Source organism: Clavelina lepadiformis, chromosome 8 (assembly GCF_947623445.1).
Source record: "Clavelina lepadiformis chromosome 8, kaClaLepa1.1, whole genome shotgun sequence".
Lineage (NCBI taxonomy): Eukaryota > Metazoa > Chordata > Ascidiacea > Aplousobranchia > Clavelinidae > Clavelina > Clavelina lepadiformis.
Window position 1 is genome coordinate 18320989 of NC_135247.1, and position 21487 is coordinate 18342475.

Below are 21487 nucleotides of genomic sequence, written 5' to 3' on the forward strand. Positions count from 1 at the left end.
AAAATGCTTATTACTTTCGCTCTCCGCAGTTGAAGGTGGGACGGTTGAATTGCTTACTACAGCTGAAGTTGTTGTTGTTGTTGATGTCATCGTACTGCTAGGACCTGAAGTATTTGGTAAAACATTAAAGCGCCACAACAGGTTTGTAACCATTGACTTCCTATTATTAAAATGTTTATTACTTTCGCTCTCCGCAGTTGAAGGTGGGACGGTTGAATTGCTTGCTACAGCTGAAGTTGTTGTTGTTGTTGATGTCATCGTACTGCTAGGACCTGAAGTATTTGGTAAAACATTAAAGTGCCACAACAGGTTTGTAACCATTGACTTCCTATTATTAAAATGTTTATTACTTTCGCTCTCCGCAGTTGGAGGTGGGACGGTTGAATTGCTTACTACAGCTGAAGTTGTTGTTGTTGTTGATGATGTCGTACTGCTAGGACCTGAAGTATTTGGTAAAACAATAAAGTGCCACAGCAGGTTTGTAGTCATTGACTTCCTATTATTGAAATGTTTATTACTTTCGCTCTCCGCAGTTGAAGATGAGACGGTTGAATTACTTGCTACAGCTGAATTTGTTGTTGTTGTTGATGTCGTACTGCTAGGACCTGAAGTATTTGGTAAAACATTAAAGTGCCACAGCAGGTTTGTAGTCATTGACTTCCCATTATTAAAATGTTTATTACTTTCGCTCTCCGCAGTTGAAGGTGGGACGGTTGAATTACTTGCTACAGCTGAAGTTGTTGTTGTTGTTGATGTCGTACTGCTAGGACCTGAAGTATTTGGTAAAACATTAAAGTGCCACAGCAGGTTTGTAGTCATTGACTACCCATTATTAAAATGTTTATTACTTTCGCTCTCCGCAGTTGAAGGTGGGACGGTTGAATTGCTTGCTACAGCTGAATTTGTTGTTGTTGTTGTTGATGTCGTACTGCTAGGACCTGAAGTATTTTGCAAAACATTAAAGTGCCACAACAGGTTTGTAACCATTGACTTCCCATTATTAAAATGTTTATTACTTTCGCTCTCCGCAGTTGAAGATGGGACGGTTGAATTGCTTACTACAGCTGAAGTTGTTGTTGTTGTTGTTGATGATGTCGTACTACTAGGACCTGAAATATTTGGTAAAACATTAAAGTGCCACAACAGGTTTGTAACCATTGACTTCCTATTATTAAAATGTTTATTACTTTCGCTCTCCGCAGTTGAAGGTGGGACGGTTGAATTGCTTGCTACAGCTGAAGTTGTTGTTGTTGTTGATGATGTCGTACTGCTAGGACCTGAATTATTTGGTAAAACATTAAAGTGCCACAGCAGGTTTGTAACCATTGACTTCCTATTATTAAAATGTTTATTACTTTCGCTCTCCGCAGTTGAAGGTGGGACGGTTGAATTACTTACTACAGCTGAATTTGTTGTTGTTGTTGTTGATGATGTTGTAGAATATTCAAATAAGAAATAAAACAACAAAAAATAAAAAATAAGATGAAATTCAACCATTTTCACTCACAGATTCAAATGACTTATACAATATAATTGTGTTTCAAACTGTCAGGTATAAAAATATTTTGATATGGTTATGCTTGGTAAATATAAAGCATAAGAAATATGAAGCGTAAAATGCATCTCTATTACAAATAATCCGCAAAGCAATTAGTATTTAGGCTATGTATTGTGATGTCTTAAATTCTTCTATTCTCTTATTGTTTATTTATTCTCTATTGCAGCTGTGGTAAAAACAACTTAAATATACCTATGTAGTTTTAAGGCACTCAGCAAACAGAAATTAGCCAAACAATCAACCGACTTTTTTTCCTTTTTGTATCTACATTATGTTTTACATTCTGACAAACTCCTCAGTGACGCTTAATTAAGTAATAATTGCTTTTGTTCTTAATTCTAAGTTCACGATCTTATAAATTTGATACACTTAAATTAATTTGAAACAAAATTAAAATAAACATTTTGCATACTTTGAGCTAGAATGGATGGAATGAAAGCTACAATGAAGATTGTTGAAGGTAAAATTTTCCTCATTGTTTGACGAGTTGGATTCTTTTGACTGGGACAAGGTGCAGATGTTTCAACTTAATCAACAAATAACGTAGTAGGCTGTACTTACTCTACAGTTATTTATTGTATGTAGAGAAACTTTATCAACTGCATTTGGGTTTATGTAAAATTGTTACTACACAAAATGTTTTTGGTTGTTACTTAAGCGTATAGATTAAAATAACACACATGACATAATTTATAGCATGTAATATACGCCTCACTATTCCATTTCCTTACAACATACTGTAGATCTTGCAAAAATTTGTACAATGTTTGCAGCAATTAGCATGGAAATATTCCATAGGCTAACTACTATCAACCTACTAACTTTCTCTTCACTTGTTAATAGTCTGTATATCGAGCAGGTGTCACGACTGTGAAACACGTTCGTAAGACGAAACGTTCGAAGGACTGGGGAATGAACTGGAAACTCATAACAGTAATTTCATGCACATCCGTAGAGTAAGTTGGATCATTCTGTAAGACGTAAAAATGTTGACCTTAAATGTCCGTTAAAGTTTTGTTGCCACAACTTGAGATTCTCGTGGTCTTAGAAGTTTGTAAATTTAGCGAAAATGTGAGAAAAACGTGATTTGCTTAGTGTGGAAATAAGGCCTAAGTATAAATATGATGGTTTATAAAAGTTATTTTTTTCTGAAAACGACCCAATCGGTTTAGGTAAGATGACCAGAAGCTTCCGAATCACAGAAAACAAAAAATGTTCAAAAAGGTTTTTCGCAATTTTTTCTGGTGATTTGTTGTTTTTTTTGCTTATTCTAAGGTAAATTTTTCTTGCTATACTTAATGGTTAAAATGATTCATACGTAAAGGCATGCAATGTTGTTTTGCTAACGAATACACTCGATTGGCCTTTCTTAGTCCTGTTGATTTTCATGAAACAAGGTTCTACTTACAGGGGAAGGACTGAAGGCACATGATCCCTTACTTACTCCGTACTACGTATCACGTGACACTTTTCTTTTCAGATCTCTCTTTGAAAAAGCCCGTGACAAAATTTGTTCCTTCCATTTTTAGTTTGTTTTGACTAAATTTGCGTTGTTTTCCTGTGACTTGGTGCGAGAAACACGGCCGGCAAAAAGCATGCTGTGACCATAAATTTCTTTGGGTTGTTCTGAGTAAAATAACGTCGTCGAAACTAACTTAACTTTATGTTTATTTTTCATGGAAGTTTGTTTACGAAGAAATTTATTTCGCTTTCAGCCTATAGTCGTGATATCATCTGTGCTATGCTATTGCATGTTTAATGTACAATACAAGTAAGTTATATTTATCAAATTATAAAGGTGGATAAATTGCCTTCAAATTAAGTCGTTTTTATTTCCTTTCACTTTAGTGCGGTTTAGAGAATATGTGAAAGACAATGATGGAACAGCCAACAAATTATGTGAATCGTAACAAACATATTCTTCAATGGTTAGGCCGGAAATTTTGGCCAACTTTGCTTTACTTGACAATTTATTATTACGCAACGTGGAATACGGCGAATGACGTCATATCTTTAGGAAATCCGAACACGTTGATCGGATTATTTTAAAAATTTTGTCTACCAACTCATTCGTCTTTGTGACGTCATGTAGTTAAATTTCACGTTAGACAATGATATTTCAGCCGAGTTATTTTATACGTTGCAGTGTTTGAAGTAGTGACTTAAAAAACGCTTTCCCGCTATTCTGAAGTCGTTTTCACTGGAGGCTCCAATAGAAGTTTTATAGTAGAAAAAAACTTGATATTACGTCATCATCTTGTAATGAAGCTTTTAATGAAACGAAACAGCTCTGAGCGCTTCATTTGAACAAAGTCGATAACGGTCAGAAAGGGGAACCACCCGGCGTTTAAACTGCATCAAAATGCAAAGTCCGATCAATATCAATTGTAGCGTATGCTGCACACGCGTGGATTTAACGACGAACGCAAGAAGACAAGTTGCCTTTGTTCACAAATTTGAAAATAATTTAACGCAAAGCTTCCAGTTGCTGAGCACATCGTGACGAAAACAACAAGCGAGAAATGGACGGAAGTTGCAACATAAAGAGAAATATAAAATAATTAAATAAATATAAACCTCTGCAGTTTAAAAATTTCTTCGCTTCATAGTGAAGTTCCAAATATACATAATATTACTGGCAACTTGTCAGCATTTAATGAATGACTAAATGATATAAATAAACTAATCACTGAACAATGTTGGCATGAGTGCAGTCATTTCTTGTACTGTATATTAAATAAAATGTGTGTATAAGTGTAAGCTTTATATCTGTGAGGCAAAAAGACTGATGGTTGGTCCTTGTTAATATTTGAAGAATATCGTGAAAAATTATAGATGTCAATGTCAAGCACGATTAGCATAAATCCAAATATGAAATTCCACCACAAATACTAATAATGGCTAAATTGTGACGTTTAACCGCGTCCTCTAACGGATACTCAAAATTGCCAACATCTAACCCTGGAGTGCGCTGACGAGCAATATTTCATTTCAACCGATTTGTCTAATGCGATATAAAAGAACTGACGTGATGTTATTCCACTAGAAACTACGCAAGCAAACTCAACTATGCTCGGAAAGAAACATTTTCCAGCATTGGGACGTCGCAAAAGTCCAAACATATAATTTTCTGTAAAACCTGCTTTTAACAATGGCAAAAACTGACACTTATAAGTAATACTTAAAGGAAAAACATTTATAGATATTGGGCATAATTCATGTCTGGCTACAATCGGGTTTATTCATCGGAAATTTTTCAATTTTCATAAAAACTAAAGAAACTACGTCACCATTCAGAATTTGAAAAAGATCAAACTAAGTTTTTAGTTTAATTACAGACGTCACTGTTTAAAATTTACAGATATGTACAAATATAGAAAATTTTCGGGAGTTTCGAATCAAAGATTTTCGACAACTTACAACATAACAACATAAAAAATGTGATAATATGCTAGTTATTATGGATGGGCTTGAAACATTCTACAATCAAACAGAGGCAATAAATAACCATAATATAAAAATAATACTTATAACGTGAAAGTTTGGACATTTTTTCTGTTTACAGTGAATGATTTTTATGCATTTTTATACAGCAAATTACAGCAAGTTATTGCCTAAACGATGAATAAATTACATCAGAAAACATTTCCATCAACATTTAATCAACAACCGTAGAAACATTTTTTCGCGTCAAGCACGTGTTGGCTGAAAGGTTGTAAAAGATGTTTGTTGTTCCTAAATACAAAATGAAAATTTTCTCAACTTTTCAGCACATCTATCTGCACCACACTCACTATGAAATAAATCAATTACCAGTGTAGAACAATATAAAGATAATTTCTACTATTTGTAGGCAAGTGTAACCAAACACGACAAAACAATAATATAGTTAATTGTTACCTCTACCACTTTGCTGTTTGAAGCAATTAATGGTGTTGGATTGATGTTTAACAAAGTTTTCTGAATTTTCTTTTTCTTAAATGCTTTGTTACTCAAAATAAAAAGAATAAAAAGTGCAAAACCTGAAATAAAAAGGAATAGAATTCGCATAAATGTAACAAGATATAGTAAAGCTAACTATGACATAGACTCACCCTGCAGTGAGTTGAAGATGGTGAATATATAAGCAAAAGCAAGGCTCAAATCGCTGCTGTTAAAGATTAAAAATCCAAAGATCCAGGTGATGCCAAACATCACAAATAAAATGGCAGAAAATCTTAGACGTCGTTTCATTTCTTGTTCTTGTTTTTTTCTAGTTATCTTTAAAAAGTTAAATTAATTTAGCAAGTTCATACAATTCATCAATTTTAAAGTGTTAGGAAAAATCTGTGCAAATACCACTAGAAATTTTTACCTTTGCACCAGGTCTCTTTTTCCGAGTGAAGCTGATGATTGTCCAAACATACAAGAACAGATTGCAAGACAAAAGAACTGCAGCCGGTATTATCACCAGATATATCGTCATGTCGGAAACTATCCAACATCTAAATAAAATAAATCGTGATGTTTCATCAAAGTTCAACTAGAAGCTGGCGATTGGAAACCTTGTGTCGCAGCACAGCGCAATAGTTAAATGATAAATGATTTCGGTTTGACGTAAATTACAAAATTAGTTTGACTTACGCTTTCCGGTATATGTTGAATTAATTTTAAGTAGAACTGGTTTAAAGGACGCACAAAGGAAAATTGAAATACAAATTAATGTTAAAGTTTTTATAATCTATGAAAAACGAGTTGTAACAACACAAAGTTGAATTTGTGGGAATGCCGCATTGCTACCGTACATAAAGCATTACTTGTTTTCTGGTATAACCATCAATTGACCTGAATATTGGTGTCTTGTCAGGATTGACATCATTTCCTTGGTTCACGTACCACTCTGGTTTAAACACAGAAACCAACACAGCTAAAGCTGCTGGCAATCCCCAGGCAAGGAACATAAACGAAATGAAAAACTTTTTTGCTGAAAAAGTTATCTTGAAATATATTGGCTGAAAGAAAATCGAATTCAATCAATAAATCGCATGAAGTTACACTAATAAATTTCTATAGTTTTGAACTTTTAAACTGCACTATAGTAAAATAAAAAGCTGATTTAATTTTTAACATTGTTTTGAAGTGACTTCACCTTGTTAATTGAAATAAAGACGTAAACTGCCTGAGCAAACATCCATAAAAATGCACTGATCAGTGCAAAGTGAAGAGTTCCAGCCAATGCTTTGCACTTCCCCTCATCCGATCTAACTCCTGGAATTTCACTGATCAGGATTAAAATGTTGAGGAGGAAAAGAGACAATGAAAGATTGAGCATTAAAAACTTTGAATTCTTGTTCATATGATTCTTGGTGGATACCCTGAAAGAAAATATAGCAAAGCTAAACAAATATTGATTAATAGTTTTTTAAAAATGGTAAAATAAAGATGAAGAAAACGATAAATAAATACAAACCATATGATCAACAGAGCAATGATCGTGAACAAACTTGCAATCGCTGATATTGAACATCCAATATAAGTAAGAACGTCAAGTCCTTTGTCATGAGTGAGGTTGCCATATGCCTGGTTACATAGAGAAATCTATTTCACTTACAATCCTTTGTCAGAGGTTGTTTAACTAGACAATGTCACTCACAAAAAGTGATGCAAAGTTGGTCAGATGGTTACACTCGCAACGCAGCAATTGCTCTGATGAAGATAACTTGGTGCAACCTTCTGAGGACCAATAGGATCCATCTTCAACCCAAAATCCACAAAACGATGAACCAAATATTGATGTATTCTAGAAATACAACAAAAACAAAAACATACTTTTAATTCTACAAAAGTTACGACTCCAATATTACTTATTTACAATATTATATTTAGAAAAATCGAATCAATTAAAGAATCACCTCTTTTATATGAAATGAAATAGTTATCTTATCGGTCAGATTTTGTGTGGAGATCTCAGAGTCCAAAATGGTAGCAGATATTATGATATCAGAGTTGACGAGGGTTTCTTCGAAGCCAGGTTTTAATTCAATTTCATAAAGAGATGCATTTGTACGAAAAAAGCTGTCGCCGAGAAAGCTGTAAAGACTGACTTTTCCATCTGTAAAATTAAATGGTGGTTACTACGTTGAGAGGGAACAATATGTTTAGCAACTATCAATGATCACCAATTCACCTTTGCTTTTATTAATAACTTCATATGGGATGAATATTGAAGATTGATTTGTATTGTCCTCTTCGAAATAGAGAGAAAAACTGTCCTCGGTAAAACTTGAATTGTTTTGATTGACAACTTTCAAACCAACTCCAGAAATAAACCCTGGATAAAGTTGGATGTGTGAAGTCAATACCAGCAATAATTTGTAGGAGTTTTACAAGAAGTATCGCCCAAGAGAAATACAACTGAAATGTTTGACTTCAATAAGTAGAACCATAAATATACACTTCCACAATAACAACAAGACCAATAGCTTTTTCAAGAAAAATTATTGCTTCACAAAATTCAAAATAAAGTTCTCAGTTTTAACGGATTCAACGATAATTAAACTTCAATAACAACAACAACAACAACAGCAACAACAACCTTCATTCGTTGAGTTTGTTTTTGGCAAGTTTACAACAGCCACGAAAACATTTGGTGTTGTTGCATTAAATACTTCTCCGTCGCTCACATTAACTTTGTCTGCAACCTGGTCCAGTATTCTGAGTAATCTATAAACGAAAGTTTGCAAATGCTTTTTACAGGGAAGTAATTTTTGCTATAACAAAAATTTAAAGCAATAAATGAATAAACCAACCGATAATAATTGCGATTGGTTATAAAATTTTAAATCAAACGTAAATCCCTTATCACAGGTGAAGACCGAAAGTAAGTAATAAGGTGGTGTCTAGGCTAGTCTAGTTATTAAAATCTCATTTTGACCTCAATAAAGTTACATTCAAAAACAGAAAAAATCGAACCAACCTCTGTGTTGTATTTCTGGTCAAATTATTTCTCGACAGAGCAATATTTCCAACAGCTTTCACTACTTTCGTAGAACTCTAAAAAAATTCAAATCTTTCAAAAACTGTACAAGTCCTGCACCTGCATGGCATTATTGCTATTGCGTAAGTGCCTCGAAATTTTACGCATTAATTCGTTGTATAGGAACTATGCTGACAAGCGTGTTATAGTTTAGCACCGCACTATTGGCTTGTTTTTAGATATATATTTATTTCACACACGATGCGTTACTTTGTATTGTTTATTACGAATGATTTTTGCCACTTGTGATTCTTTTCATTTTTTTCTTAGTAAGTTTTCGATGAACCTAATTTACACCTTTTTTCGCCCTCCCTATATAACTCTTGCCCAAGGTAGGTTACGTTTCACGCGATTCCTTATCTCGCTCTTAATCATGGTTAAATTCGCGGTAGTGATGGCAACTCGGTTTTATTCTACGTTTTGGACTTTGAAGAGAGGCTGCTTCGTTTTTACTGACGATGTTGAGAATACCGTTGTTTCTATTGTGCACTTGTTTGAGGTAGGAGATTGAATGCTATTAAAACTTTAAAGAGCGAAAGTTGGCTATAGTTGACTATATAGTTGGCTATATACATGGCCGTTAAAGCGGGATATCCTGAACTGGAGAATTTAGCGTGACAAGTGTATCGTACAAAAATAACAAAAAATACAACCTCCACAGATAATGTTGTTGCCACTGAAACAGTTGATTCCAGATGAATGATTTTTTCAATAGGTTCTGAACGTGGTGAATTTGTTGATGAAGTTGGTCCTGGTGTGTGAGACAAAATTGACGGAGATTCACTTGAGGTCATGCAGACGGTCTCAGTCAATCCTGGTGTTGATACGTCAGTTAATGCAGTTGCTTGTGTGGTCATGGATGACGTATATAATGTTGTCGTACTGTTAGGACCTGAAACATTTGCAAACACATTGCAGTGAAAAAATTTATTCTTAGTAAATGAGTTGCCAATTGTAAAGACAAAAATTATTTTTGTCTTCCATAGTCGAAGTTTTTGGTAAGACTTTTAAAGTGATTATTATTGCTGATGAAGTAATTGATGTTGTCGTGGCAACTGGAAGTCATAAAAATATATAAGGTTTCATCGTCATCAACTGAATCTTATCATTAATGCTGGTTTATTTCATTTTAAAGTAACAGATTATACACTTCACGATTTGCACACAACGTTTAAATTACTTCTTTTTATAACCACCTCCCATTGATATATACGTAATAATACTTAAAAGCATTATGCTCAAAGGTCATTAAAAGGGCACCGTGCACAGACCATTTCGTGTAATCACGAATTGTTCGTGTCAAGCTTAGGTTATGTTTGAAAGTATGTGCACTCACCTTTTAAAAATAACTCACAAATATGTCATGAAACTTACTCTGAAATTTTATGTCATCCAAGAAAACTGATGATTCAACTCCTCTTGCACGAAATGTTAAACAGTCTCCGCTTACTAGAACCTTTACTTGCTCCCAAATATTTCTGCTACTTGTAGTGCTCCATATCGTACTTCTATATACGGCATAATAATTAGTAAATCACACCGCTGGGGTCTATGCTTGTAACCAACGACATATTTAACAAACTATTAAACTCACTCCTTGTCGCTAGATTTCTCTATCAACTGGAAAAAACAACCATTGCACACATAATAAAAACTGAGTTCCAGTGAAGCATTTGCGCTCAAGTCCAGCGTTAAATTTGCAGAAAGTTCACCGTAGTTTTTCCTGATGAAATATACTAAAAAATTTTAATAGAACACAAGCCCCCAAAGAATTAAAGACAAAGTAACTTAGAAGCCTAATCACAACTAAACTCACAGCCTTCAATAGTGCTTCCATCTACCCGTGTCCAACCGTCGATGTTGAACCCACAGAAGGGGTTGTTGTCGTTCTCAAATCCACAATCAACTATGAAAATTAAATCATGCAACGTCATCATAAACGACAAGTTTAAAACCACTTTGTGTATTGCGTAAACTTTCGAGTTTTTACCATCAATGTAAATTTTGTATAAGTAAAAAATTTTTATTTCTTCAAATTATGTCAGATAATTTAGTGATCAAACAATATACAATCAAATAAAATCGTATTTTTGGCATCAAAATGCAGTATTTTGATAATTAGTTTTGGCTAAAATTCCAGCTTTTTGAACTTTGAAGATTTGGTCTTAAAGCTCACACTTAAAACTATTCAAAACTTAAAACTTTGAACTATAATTTGAATCAATTGTTTAAATTTTTAAGTTCAACTGTTTAAATCAACAGCTAAGTAACTTTTAGGACTTTTAAAACCTCAATAACTTTAAAATAACTTAAATTCTGTAAAAGATAAAAATCAAATATTAATCTGCCAAAAATGAAAATTCTATTCCAGACACAATTTTTCCAAAATTGGGTTAAAATTGGGCTACTTTGTTCAGTTACATGCCAAGAAAAACTGTGATAAAAGAATTCAGTTTAGTGTCAACCATCTTACTGGTGCCACATGACAATAGACAACCATAAGAGATAACTTAGTCTGCTGTAAATTAAACATCGAAACGTTGAGATATTTAGGCTATAACTATTTTTAACTTCTCTGATTTGATGTTTAAGTACAATACACACAAATTATTTTCTAACAACATAAACAACATAAAACTTGTCTTACTTGGTGCTGAAATTGATGGATTGTAAACCATGTTGAGAATTAAGAAAGATAAAATTGCTTTCATTGTCAGATAAGCTTGATTCTTTTTACTGGAGCAATGTGAGATGGTTTTGAGTTTGAGAGCAACGGTTTTTATCAATTTCTTAAGTTTTTTGTGTTTCCTGTTGGCCTGCGCTTATAGTAAGAAAATTGCAAAGTCAGGTCGAAAATCTCTAAACTTGTAGGAATATTCCATTACTAGTTTCTGGCTAAAGGATTTATTATTGTGCAAACAACAAACGCAAGCTGGACACACAAAATTAGATAGCTATATAGCACAATCTTTAACAATGACGTCTTGTAGATCCTGTAGCAATTGGTTTAACACTTGTAACAACCAGATAGCTTAAACCAGTGCTTCGCATCACATGGCAGCAGAGAGACAGCGCTTTACATATCGACCATATTATATAATATGTTCGTGATGCCGTTTGCTTTATTCACAGGAAAGAACAAATCATGCGCGTTCATAAAATAGATCGTGATCTCATGAACAATGGAACAGAAATGAACAAGTGTTGACGTTAAATGTCAATTATGTAATCCTTGCTGTAATTTTGACACTCCTTGTTTATATAAGTTTTCAAACAAAGCAGGATTGGAAAAGACCTGATATACTTAACAGTAATAAAGCGCATCAAAACGAAATAAAATCTTAAATAAACGCCAAACATAAATAGAAGTTCCTTCTCAAAACATTTCAATAATATATACTTGATGTAACACTGCACACATAGGCAACTTAACCAAAGATAAAGTATTAGGCTAACAGGCCGGAAACGATCTTAATCGATTGTCGATCAATCTATAGTTAATCGATTTAATTGAATAAGGATCGATCCCCTACATTGCCGCTTCAAAAGAAAAGCGATTTCAACGACAAGCATTTTATCATTACTGAGTATAATCGTTACACACAAAGTTTACAACTTTCAATTAGAAATAGAGTGAGTAAATCAAAAGTGAACTCACCAAACTGAAACCGAGAAAACCAAAGTTGCTGTAAATGCAATTGTTATGGAAAATAACTCATGAAATTTATTAATGTTTGAATGAAATCGGTAAATAATTCAACTTATACAGGAAATAAACCTGCTTCAATTCTACTTCGGTCATGTTTCTTTCTTAGTCCGCAGGAGGCTTCCATTGAACAATATAACCAGGTGGCCATATCTGTGCAGACCCGGCTCCAAAACTTGTTGAATATCTCAACATGTAACACACGTTGATCCTATCTCGTGCTTTTTTCTTGACCTGTGACTCGTTCCGTGCGGTGAGGTTCGTTTCAACAAAAATCTTGGTAATTGGAAATAATAGCACGAAGCCGTGTAATACAGCACGTATAGCCGAGTGACCTCTCTTTGTCGTGCTAACACAGTAATGTCGTAATCGGTGGTAAAGGTAGTGACGACCTCCATGACCCTTTAGCACGTATTTAAATGACTGAGGTCTCAAACAATCTTTACGTCAAGTGAAATGGTATTTACGACGGGATAATCAGCAAATATTTTTGTCATTAAAAAATATGTTATGTAAGCCCAGGTCTAATATTTGCGCACGTTTTGTAGATTTCTTCCTGAAATGAGACATCGCATCTTACATTGTATCTTGCTGCCATGAACGATGCTTGGTGCAACTCTGATTTTTCTGGCCATACAATCTTGCACAGGCTGTATTCCATGTAAATACTTTTGTATTTTGCCTCAGCGGTGTAAGTATGGTAATAAATAAGACCGATGGGGGCGCCATTGAGACTCCTTAGCCCAAAGCATGACTATCTCACGGTCGTAAACATGACCAAGTGGATAAGCCAGTCACTTGAATTTGCGTGTTAAAAGCACGTTTTAAATTACTAAACATTAACCTTAAAGCTTTGCCCAAAAATTGCTGCATGTTAAATGGAAGGAAAGTCTTACGATTGGACTTTGTGGGTTAATTGTTAGTTTGTGCAGAACCTAATCATTTAAGGTGAAGTGTAAAAGTCGACATTAAAAAGGAATTAAACTAATCAAGATAAATATGCTGGTATAAATACAGTGATTGGTTGATATGCTGCATTCCACAATACAAAGAACTAAACAAATTTGCATCATCCACCGCCGTTGTCAATGGAGATATTGCGTCATCATTCCCTCTCGTCTGGATTGCGTCACGAACACGTCACTTCACAACGATTGTTTCGTCATAATGGTTCTTCCAAAATCCTTGTCACGACCAGGGATCAAGAATGCTAGTAAAGGGATTTTCCTTTGGGTGAAACTTGTTTGGTGATGTCGTCAGCTGTGAACAAGCTGATGTCTTCACGCAGCGCTTTTTGTGCATGACGTAACCAGCTGCACAGTGACAACCGGCCACGCACGGTCGACGCATGCACCGCTTGGTTCTTCGCTTATTCTGATAATTCCTAGATAAACATGACAGTATGGTAAAACGGATTAGCCAAAAAATGGATTTTCTTATTTTCACAGCTACTCACTTGCACGTCATCTTACACGCTGGTCCACAGCTTGAATAAACTTTTCCGTTTCTACAAAGTTCTAGAAAAGAAAACAACAATATTGAAAACCACTAATTATAACCATGTATGACATAATAAAAGAAGTAAGTCAAATAATGAGCGATGGGGATCTAACTTTTGCAATAAAGTTGTCTTTTCCACGTGATTGCTACGCTTCGGCGCGCACATGCGTCGGTGTACGCTTTGATCGCCTCGCACGCGCACTTTCGCGCTCTCGGACATTCGCACGTGTCTGTGAGACAGGACCTGAAAAGAGAATTTTAATGATATTTCGTGTTCATGAACATTTTGGCGGTTTCCTGTTTGCCAGAAATAGAGCACAGTAATGTACAGACGGTGCTGCTAGGAACGCAAACCTGTAATATTCTGTCGGATCGACCACATCGTAGCAAGGCCTGAATTTGGGACTTTTAAAAACCGAGCATTTCCTACGAGCCCTCAGCTTCAGGGATAAACTTCTGCTGCAGGGGTCTGCGGGTCTGCAGGAAATCACCGCATGGGTAAGATGGGACGAAATTAGCAACATGTATATGAAGTCAAAAACCATCACCTTGCGTCATAATTGGGCCTCGAACACTTGGCTCGATCTTCCCCGATTCTCCACGATTCGGCGAAACTGTCCTTGTCACGTTTGAACCTGCCATCGCTACCGATCAAATCGTCCCTAGGAAACCCGTTGAAATTCCCGCAGAGTCCGCACAAGGCGCCCCGGTAACGAGGAGAAGCCCCTATTTCGAGAAAACTGTCCCCGTCCCATTTCAAGGACAATCCTACCCGGCCAAAAATTTAAAAATATTTTTGATTTCACAAATATAGCAGTTTGGTACAAGTACGTGCATTTTGCTTCAAAGCATTTACCATCGCCAGTCCACACCAGCAGATAACCTCGATCTACGACAATCATCAAGTGCTGGTCATGGTAAGGTATCGCCAGCTTGCGACCGTTTAACTTCGCGATTAAATGTTGATGAAGAGAAATGTCGATTGCGGAATGACTATCTACAAGAAATGCGATTGGGAAAAAACGATTTAACACAAAAATGTTTAAGACTTTTTTAATCCTTAAAATACTTTGGCAAAAGTTTGCTGATTACCAACCAGTAGCATAAAGATGAAGAAATATTGTCTTGGTCCAGGCGAAAGCGCGGGAACGTTTCGCGTCGTTCTGTGCCGTCACAGTGAAGTTTTGTTCCCGGCAATCTTTGGCCAGCATGTACGAGCAATCTCCCTGGAAGTTGAATGGTCGACCGTCGAAGGTCCGGTAATGAGGGTCGCCGAACACAGTGCATATACCGGGCTCTGTTCAGATGGGGCAGACTTGAACATAAACTGGGACATGCTACTGTACTCACTATTACCAATAAACTAATTTATGATCTGAATAAATAGCGTCAAATAACTCAAACGACGCTTAACTGCTTCAATTTATAAACATCTAATATTTAGACCATCCTTGGATTTTATCAGGGTAAGCTTACAATTCCTTTTTATATTCATCGCCCTATACACAACAGCCAAAAACCAAAAAAACTTCCAGCTAACGACCATGCGAGTATTGCGAGCTATAAATGCGTTCTCAGTGCACGTGCAAATCTCCGCTTGTAATTAAAAACTTTGCATTTACCGTCCACGCAGGTTTTACAGCATTTCCCAGGAACGTTCTCTAGTACTTGACCCTGCAGAGAATAAGCTCTGAAACATTTTCACATCCAAACAACAAGAAACGCCTTGTTGTTCTTATATGGTGTTAGTTAGCACACTTGGACCTACCCTCCCGCACCTTGTTGATACGTCATCACACGTCATTTCCGTACACGTCGTCGTTCCATTATGACATCGACAGGACTGACAAGGTTGGCGCGGTTGACTCCAGGTAGTTCCATGCTGGAGAGATGACGCACAACAACTTACTAGATGCCAGGATGGCGCTGAATTTTTGTTAATTAGTATAAACAATAATTTTCAATCAACCTTCCTCTGCTCTCCGATTTCGTCTGTGCAATTCCGCAGCTCTTCACGGTGGCAAATTGGGCAACATTTAAAAGGCGGATAAATGTGTTCCGACTCCGCACAAGAAAGCTTTTCCGGACAAGTTTGCCGATGGCATACTACAGTTCCGTTCTAAACATTATTTTAAAAGTACGTCCACAAATCAGCAAAAGCGAAAAGTTTTGAAAATCGCTTCTAAAATTCAGGGTTAACGATATTTTCTGACACCTATAGCGCCATCTACCGGGTGTCTTACCATGCAAGTGCACTGTGTACAAACGTCGAGAGTGACTTCTTCGAGATGTCGGAGGATATCTCGCTGGAACCAACAATCCCCAGTTCCAAGATCGAACACGTAGCGTTTGCCTGCGATTAGTTGAAAAGAGTCGTTTTTAGAGAACCCAATAACTCGAATTCTGCGAAATATAGAACCAAGTGCATTTAATTTTGCGTGACGCAATAAAAGTGCCATTTTTACCCAACGTCTTATGTTGTCTGATAAACGAAACCACAGAGGAAATAAAAATTATAATTCGACCTTTTTGTTTTGAAGCAGATAAGAGTTACCTACACACTGGGGGCAGCAGTTGCCAGGCTTCGTTCGTACCATGCGTCCCCCGCATGCCAGCACCGGGCAGACCTTCCTCGAGCACCTAGCGTTACCATGCTGAAGAAAAGTTGGAAATATTGTCATTTAAAACTCGGCACAAATGCTGTGTTGTGTATTGTGACAGATCACTGGGATATGAAACATCAATGTAACTTGACGAAATATAGTTTCATGGCTTCAAGAATCCTTTGAAAATATTGCAAACGCGGCGAGTTTGAAGAGAGTACGAGATGCGTGAAGAATAAATTAGGTTCAACTTGTATCCGTTATTTCTTTTTATCATACATGGATGCATACATTTTTTAAATTTTAAGGTTTCTAGAGGTAACATCACACCTCGCAAGAGCACTCGATGCAGGGATCGGCCGGATCAAGGAACCTCTGGCCGTTGAAGAAACTTCGACCTCCCACCTGGCAACCTGCAATAATTATAACAAGGCATGAAAATAAGGAGATCAATCTTTTTTTGATTTTCGATATCTTTAAGAAATTTTATTATTACCCGAACAAGAAGGGCAGCACTGTCCGTCAGAGGGCGGCAAAGGATTGTTGCAAGGCACATGACATTGTTTCTGAGATCGCATTAAAATTCCATCCTAGCAGTTGCCAAAAAATAGTTAAAGCTAAAAAGCATCTCATCTTTCCAAATTTGTTAGCGATAACAACTGTAAAGATACCCACATTGCAGTTGTACATGTCGCACGAGGACTCCGGAAAAGAGTTCCAGTGCCGCGAGGATTGGAATGTTTCGTTCCCGGCGACACATTCTGTAAAACATCGATGTGACCATGCAGCAATAGCCTTGCTCACTAGTTTACACAGCCCAAGATTTCAACACATAAGTTAGTTAAGAGCCACTTCGAATAGTCTCACGCCTCACCGGGCCTGGCTGTTTTGTTCAGAGCAGAGGCGGAAATGACCCGATTAAATGCTGCCGGTATGGTAAGTGACGCCAATTACGACTGGCTTCTGTCCTAGCGGCGGTCACGTGGCTCATTCATCATTTGACTTAGCGGGAAGTTTACCTCAAAGTGGAACCTGGTAAATAGAAACCTGCGCTTTCTTTGGCTCCTGCAGATTCCATCCGGCGCGGAGTGGAAATCCGATATCTGAGTTTGTTTTGTTCATCCCATGCTCAGCCCATATAATGGGGTCACCAAACTCACCGCCATAAATCACCCAATCTTGCTCTCACTAAACTATCGCCCTGTTTGTACGCCTTGGGAATCAGTTCCGCACCTTGCGCACCTCTTGTTGCCAACTAAAGTGCCTGACTTGGGCTTGACTTCAAATCTGAACTTGACTTTCAAGGGCATAGATAATAAACTTGACCATCAAGAGCTTAGAGATGTTCTTCACTCACCTTGACAATAATAAGGACAACATTGATCGTGGCCCTTTAATAGAATGTGGCAAGTTAGGGATGGACACCGCTGCCTTGAGCACTTCACCGTCCCACGCTGGAACAAGAATGTTTAGTTAGAATTTTGAATGAAACTGCTTTGCTAAGTGCTATACTAAAATTTTCTACTCGCTGTGTTGGCTACATCGTTTCGGTATAGCAATGTTTGATTACAAGGCAAAAATAGTGTTTAATGTAATTACAAAATTTAACATAACACATCAAAGACACATCACAAAGCTAAGAAAGACGAGTTGTTGGCTAAATGCACGTAGGTGACAATATTTGTGGAAGACATATTTCAGAGAAACTCTCAATATGGGCAAGAGTGTTTCCAAAGGACCATCTTCCATTCTCGACTAATCCCAACAAAACAGATATTTGACAACTTTCCAAAGAAGTGCTCAAATCAATTAAGGTTACCTCGAGAGCGCAAGAGTTCTTTATGTCCACAATAAACTCCATCAAACGATTACCGGGACTATAAATGTGACAACTTGCCTGAGTATCCCGGTTCGTAAGTAACCGTCTCGTCAACTCAGCTGAAGTGTTTTAATTCCAAAGCAAACTAAGCAAGGGTTTAAGTGATATAATTCGACACTTAAGAAATTGAAATATAATTTCGATCGATGACGCTACAAGTTGAAAACTCGCACATAACGGAACTTGTATCAATTTATCTGCTTTGTTGATTATTGTATTGCTTCAACAAACATTGGACCAATTAACTCGCTCCGGGAAGTGTATCAATCAACAAATGAACACGGAAATCAAGCTCTACTACACCTCAAGTGGAAGCAAGTTGCTGGCCATTGAAGAAAATAAGAAGAGGATATGACGTTTGGTGGAGTTATGACGTAATAGAATAAAATGGTACCTTGCATAAGCACGTGATGCAGGGGTCACTTGTGATTCGTTCGATTTCAACCTTTCCGCCCTCGTTGGTACACTTTTCTTTCATACCTGGCAACAAATTAGTTTCTTTCGGTCAGGAGGAGATTTAGATGTAAATATTCTTTAAATGCGATGACTATATTATCGTAAAACTACCCAAGCCAGTCTGTAATGGACTGTGACCTGACAACGCTCTTAATGCGCGAAGAACGACGACCGTGTAATCCTCGATGTGCGGTTAGTAGCGGCACCGGTAGTAATAAGATCATTCGCTTAATCTCATTCTAGTTGAATCGTTGAAGTATGTTGGGCAATAAACATGCCAATTTCATAACTCTAATCACCACACGCCTACCAATTGAGAGCAAATACTGCTTTCCCGACGAGGCCTTATTCGGCCTGGAATGAACAATGTTGCGTATCAGCCTGGTTCATTTGATCAACACGATGCATGACTTTTTAAGTCGGTTTTAGCAAGTTTTAGCTTTAACGCCTAATCTTCATAAAACAACAAAAAGCTCTAAAAACATCAACGTAGCCAATGAGCATTGATCAAGTAAACTAGACTTGACAAGCGTCAAAGCAACCGCTTTCTTAATATCGGGATGACAAGGCCGACTGTGACTGTTAATGCGGCGGGAAACCGTGAATTTTGAGGCGGCAGAATATCTTTCATTTACCCCGAAAAAGTTTGTAGCTTAACTGTCAGTCGAACGATCAAAACTAGTAAAATGAATTAGCCAGGTCATGTTTTGCAAAATGAAACTATCCTAAATTTATAAACTATACAAGTTAAAATCAATGTCGACGATGAGTTATAAAAGAATATCTTGACAAACATTTGACCTCACAAAACGAATCGACAATAACGCGATAATATTTGCCACAATCAAACCAATGTACCATTAGCGAGCTTGTACGTCACACAAGTATGAGCCTCGCCATTGCCCCGTGATGACGTCACACTGCGTTAAAGGTTATAATAATAACAACTAACCTACTATCAACTGTCCTTGGGCTTGTAAGACATATCCTGCAACCATCAGAAGACTTAGAATGAAGGTAGGCTTCACCCGTACATCCTGGTCCGCTGTTACTATGTCGTAATTGCTTAATCGCGCCAAATAGCGTTTCCATCTGCGATTGTGAAATGCAGCGGATTTTCTACATTGGGTTGAATCATTTCCGGTCATTACTTTCGATTCTATTGTCCTTGTACTTCCGCCGCTATTCTTCTCGCGTTGAGGTAGTGTCGTTGTCGCTTTGCATTCGCTTTCTCGACCGCGCCAGACAACTTGAGCAGCATTAACAACTATCCCATGACCCCTGCAAGCTGTCATCACATAAACAAATCGCATCATTCATTTCATTCATAAACTGTCTCTTCCTCTTTTTACTAATCTTCCTCAAATCACATCCGGCTCCCTCGGGACAGTCCCGATGCTTTGTGACATCATAAACGGCTTCTCTGTCATGTCATCTCACACCTATTTGTAACAGACGTGGGAACATTCCATTCCATCTGCACCTGCCTGCTGCGGCCGCGATACTTGTTAATCATCGAGATTTTTTGCGCAGAACGCCGAAAATGTGCCTTGCAATGGCGGTTGAATTGTGTTTAAAACTCGAACTTTCCTCCGCCAAACATTTCTTTGGAGAATATGGTTAAGTTGACTTCATTATCGCCGGCGTCAGACATTCTGTTGCGTAAGTAACGTCATTCGCGTTCCGGCGTCTTTTAGAATAAGCGCTCGCATTTTTTTGTTCCCACAAAGAAAATTTTTCCCCGGCATGATTTATTTTGTTATTTGTTCTCTAACTTTGTTATCGCGCGCGACGGCACGCGTGGTCGCCTTTTGAAAACATAAACACGCGAGAAAGGACGAGGAGATGAAATCAGCGACCGCGGTAAAGGAATTGGAAAAAAAATTCGATCAATTTTGCTCGAAAATTTATTCTAAAGAAATCCAACCGCAAAAAGAAACAAGTCTTTGTTGACGAAAAATTCTTTATCGGTTACATTTGGACAACTTCATTCAACGCAAGTAGGTCCGGGTATCGGGGCAGGACCGCTGGAAACCAAACCTCGAATTGTTCTGGAAATAATAAAACGTTTCAACGTCAGAATTCATACAGGACCGATGTAGTGGGACTCGCATTAAACACGCCGCTTCTGGTTTCTGGTTTGGGAGGATCTGAAGCTTAATTTGTAAAGTCGTGTACCACCGGCCGCGTCGTATTTCACTTTGGAACGATATAAGAGTGGATTAGTAATATAGACGCGATAATAATCGTCTCTAACGCGATATATTGGCCCGCTGGGCGCCAGACTTTTATTTACTGACAAGCAATTGGCGGCGCCCAGATACTTCGCGCTCATTAACAAATTGTTGTTTTATTCCCGAACCAAGCGATGACACCGTCGATCGCCGACCCCCCATTTCCTCATTCTGACGTCACCGATCGATGAAGAAGATTTCGATAACAAGGAGCCAAGTTTTGCGTTTAATGTAGTATGACGTCATAAAGTGCGACACAATTCTAATGATGTGCGCTTAGCGAAAGATTTCTGAGCGATTAGCGATAAAATCTAAAATATGTTCTCAATATTTTATTGGTTAAATGGAGCGTGGAAAGAGGCAAAACGAATCGCGGCGTGCGCATCGAAACGCCTTTTCTCCTTTTCAGCCTAGATCAATTTAGCATGTTTTCATAGTTTTAAGATAATTGATGTTTTTCTAAAACAATTATCATTCAGATAATTCTCGTTTGTTCTTGATTTGATAAATTGCCGCCGAATATTTTTCCAAACCGC

General features: G+C 37.2%; 3 protein-coding genes and 1 long non-coding RNA gene across 6 annotated transcripts; all 4 read right to left on the reverse strand.

The window, feature by feature from the left end:
• Positions 1 to 35: 35 nt before the first annotated feature.
• LOC143469887 (uncharacterized) lies at positions 36 to 434 on the reverse strand. Its single transcript, XR_013119232.1, has 3 exons — positions 351 to 434; positions 183 to 272; positions 36 to 104 (listed from the first exon to the last, which is right to left on the reverse strand). It is a non-coding gene; the product is annotated as an uncharacterized LOC143469887 (long non-coding RNA).
• A 388-nt stretch (positions 435 to 822) lies between these two features.
• Positions 823 to 2418, reverse strand: LOC143469445 (uncharacterized). The gene is made up of 5 exons (XM_076967139.1): positions 1971 to 2418; positions 1356 to 1403; positions 1188 to 1277; positions 1017 to 1109; positions 823 to 938 (listed from the first exon to the last, which is right to left on the reverse strand). Exons 1-5 carry the CDS (start codon positions 2032 to 2034, stop codon positions 823 to 825), a joined length of 411 nt encoding a protein of 136 aa, XP_076823254.1. The 5' UTR covers positions 2035 to 2418.
• A 2387-nt stretch (positions 2419 to 4805) lies between these two features.
• Positions 4806 to 12068, reverse strand: LOC143469109 (adhesion G-protein coupled receptor G2-like). The gene is made up of 17 exons (XM_076966673.1): positions 11221 to 12068; positions 10390 to 10479; positions 10168 to 10309; positions 9948 to 10081; positions 9227 to 9465; positions 8514 to 8590; positions 8133 to 8260; positions 7725 to 7868; positions 7450 to 7649; positions 7191 to 7337; positions 7008 to 7117; positions 6687 to 6912; positions 6383 to 6549; positions 5913 to 6042; positions 5653 to 5818; positions 5459 to 5580; positions 4806 to 5293 (listed from the first exon to the last, which is right to left on the reverse strand). Exons 1-17 carry the CDS (start codon positions 11282 to 11284, stop codon positions 5249 to 5251), a joined length of 2331 nt encoding a protein of 776 aa, XP_076822788.1. The 5' UTR covers positions 11285 to 12068; the 3' UTR covers positions 4806 to 5248.
• Positions 12069 to 12939: 871 nt separating this feature from the next.
• Positions 12940 to 20382, reverse strand: LOC143469107 (BMP-binding endothelial regulator protein-like). Of its 3 annotated transcripts, none has more exons than XM_076966671.1 (18): positions 19674 to 20382; positions 18656 to 18741; positions 17740 to 17836; positions 17058 to 17143; positions 16879 to 16972; positions 16713 to 16795; positions 16334 to 16433; positions 16023 to 16132; positions 15749 to 15898; positions 15548 to 15661; positions 15402 to 15453; positions 14876 to 15076; positions 14636 to 14776; positions 14328 to 14547; positions 14134 to 14256; positions 13893 to 14023; positions 13736 to 13796; positions 12940 to 13663 (listed from the first exon to the last, which is right to left on the reverse strand). In XM_076966671.1, the coding sequence occupies exons 1-18, from the start codon at positions 19807 to 19809 to the stop codon at positions 13468 to 13470; spliced, it is 2181 nt and encodes a 726-aa protein (XP_076822786.1). In that variant the 5' UTR covers positions 19810 to 20382; the 3' UTR covers positions 12940 to 13467. The 3 variants fall into 3 exon arrangements, with proteins under 3 accessions (XP_076822786.1, XP_076822785.1, XP_076822787.1); XM_076966670.1 differs by having other exon boundaries at positions 19670 to 20382; XM_076966672.1 differs by lacking the exon at positions 19674 to 20382 and adding an exon at positions 18856 to 19563 and having other exon boundaries at positions 12941 to 13663.
• Positions 20383 to 21487: the final 1105 nt, after the last annotated feature.

Coding starts and splice junctions, on each gene's coding strand:
- LOC143469445 (XM_076967139.1), bottom strand. CDS start 2,034: ATGAGGAAAATTTTACCTTCAACAATCTTCATTGTAGCTTTCATTCCA. Junction 1,404..1,970: donor TCCATCCATTCTAGCTCAAA/GTATGCAAAATG, acceptor CAACAAATTCAG/CTGTAGTAAGTAATTCAACC. Junction 1,278..1,355: donor TTCAACTGCGGAGAGCGAAA/GTAATAAACATT, acceptor CAAATAATTCAG/GTCCTAGCAGTACGACATCA.
- LOC143469109 (XM_076966673.1), bottom strand. CDS start 11,284: ATGAAAGCAATTTTATCTTTCTTAATTCTCAACATGGTTTACAATCCA. Junction 10,480..11,220: donor TCCATCAATTTCAGCACCAA/GTAAGACAAGTT, acceptor TAATTTTCATAG/TTGATTGTGGATTTGAGAAC. Junction 6,913..7,007: donor ATTGCTCTGTTGATCATATG/GTTTGTATTTAT, acceptor ATTTTCTTTCAG/GGTATCCACCAAGAATCATA.
- LOC143469107 (XM_076966670.1), bottom strand. CDS start 20,033: ATGATGCGATTTGTTTATGTGATGACAGCTTGCAGGGGTCATGGGATA. Junction 14,777..14,875: donor TCTTCATCTTTATGCTACTG/GTTGGTAATCAG, acceptor CATTTCTTGTAG/ATAGTCATTCCGCAATCGAC. Junction 14,257..14,327: donor AGGCCCAATTATGACGCAAG/GTGATGGTTTTT, acceptor GATTTCCTGCAG/ACCCGCAGACCCCTGCAGCA.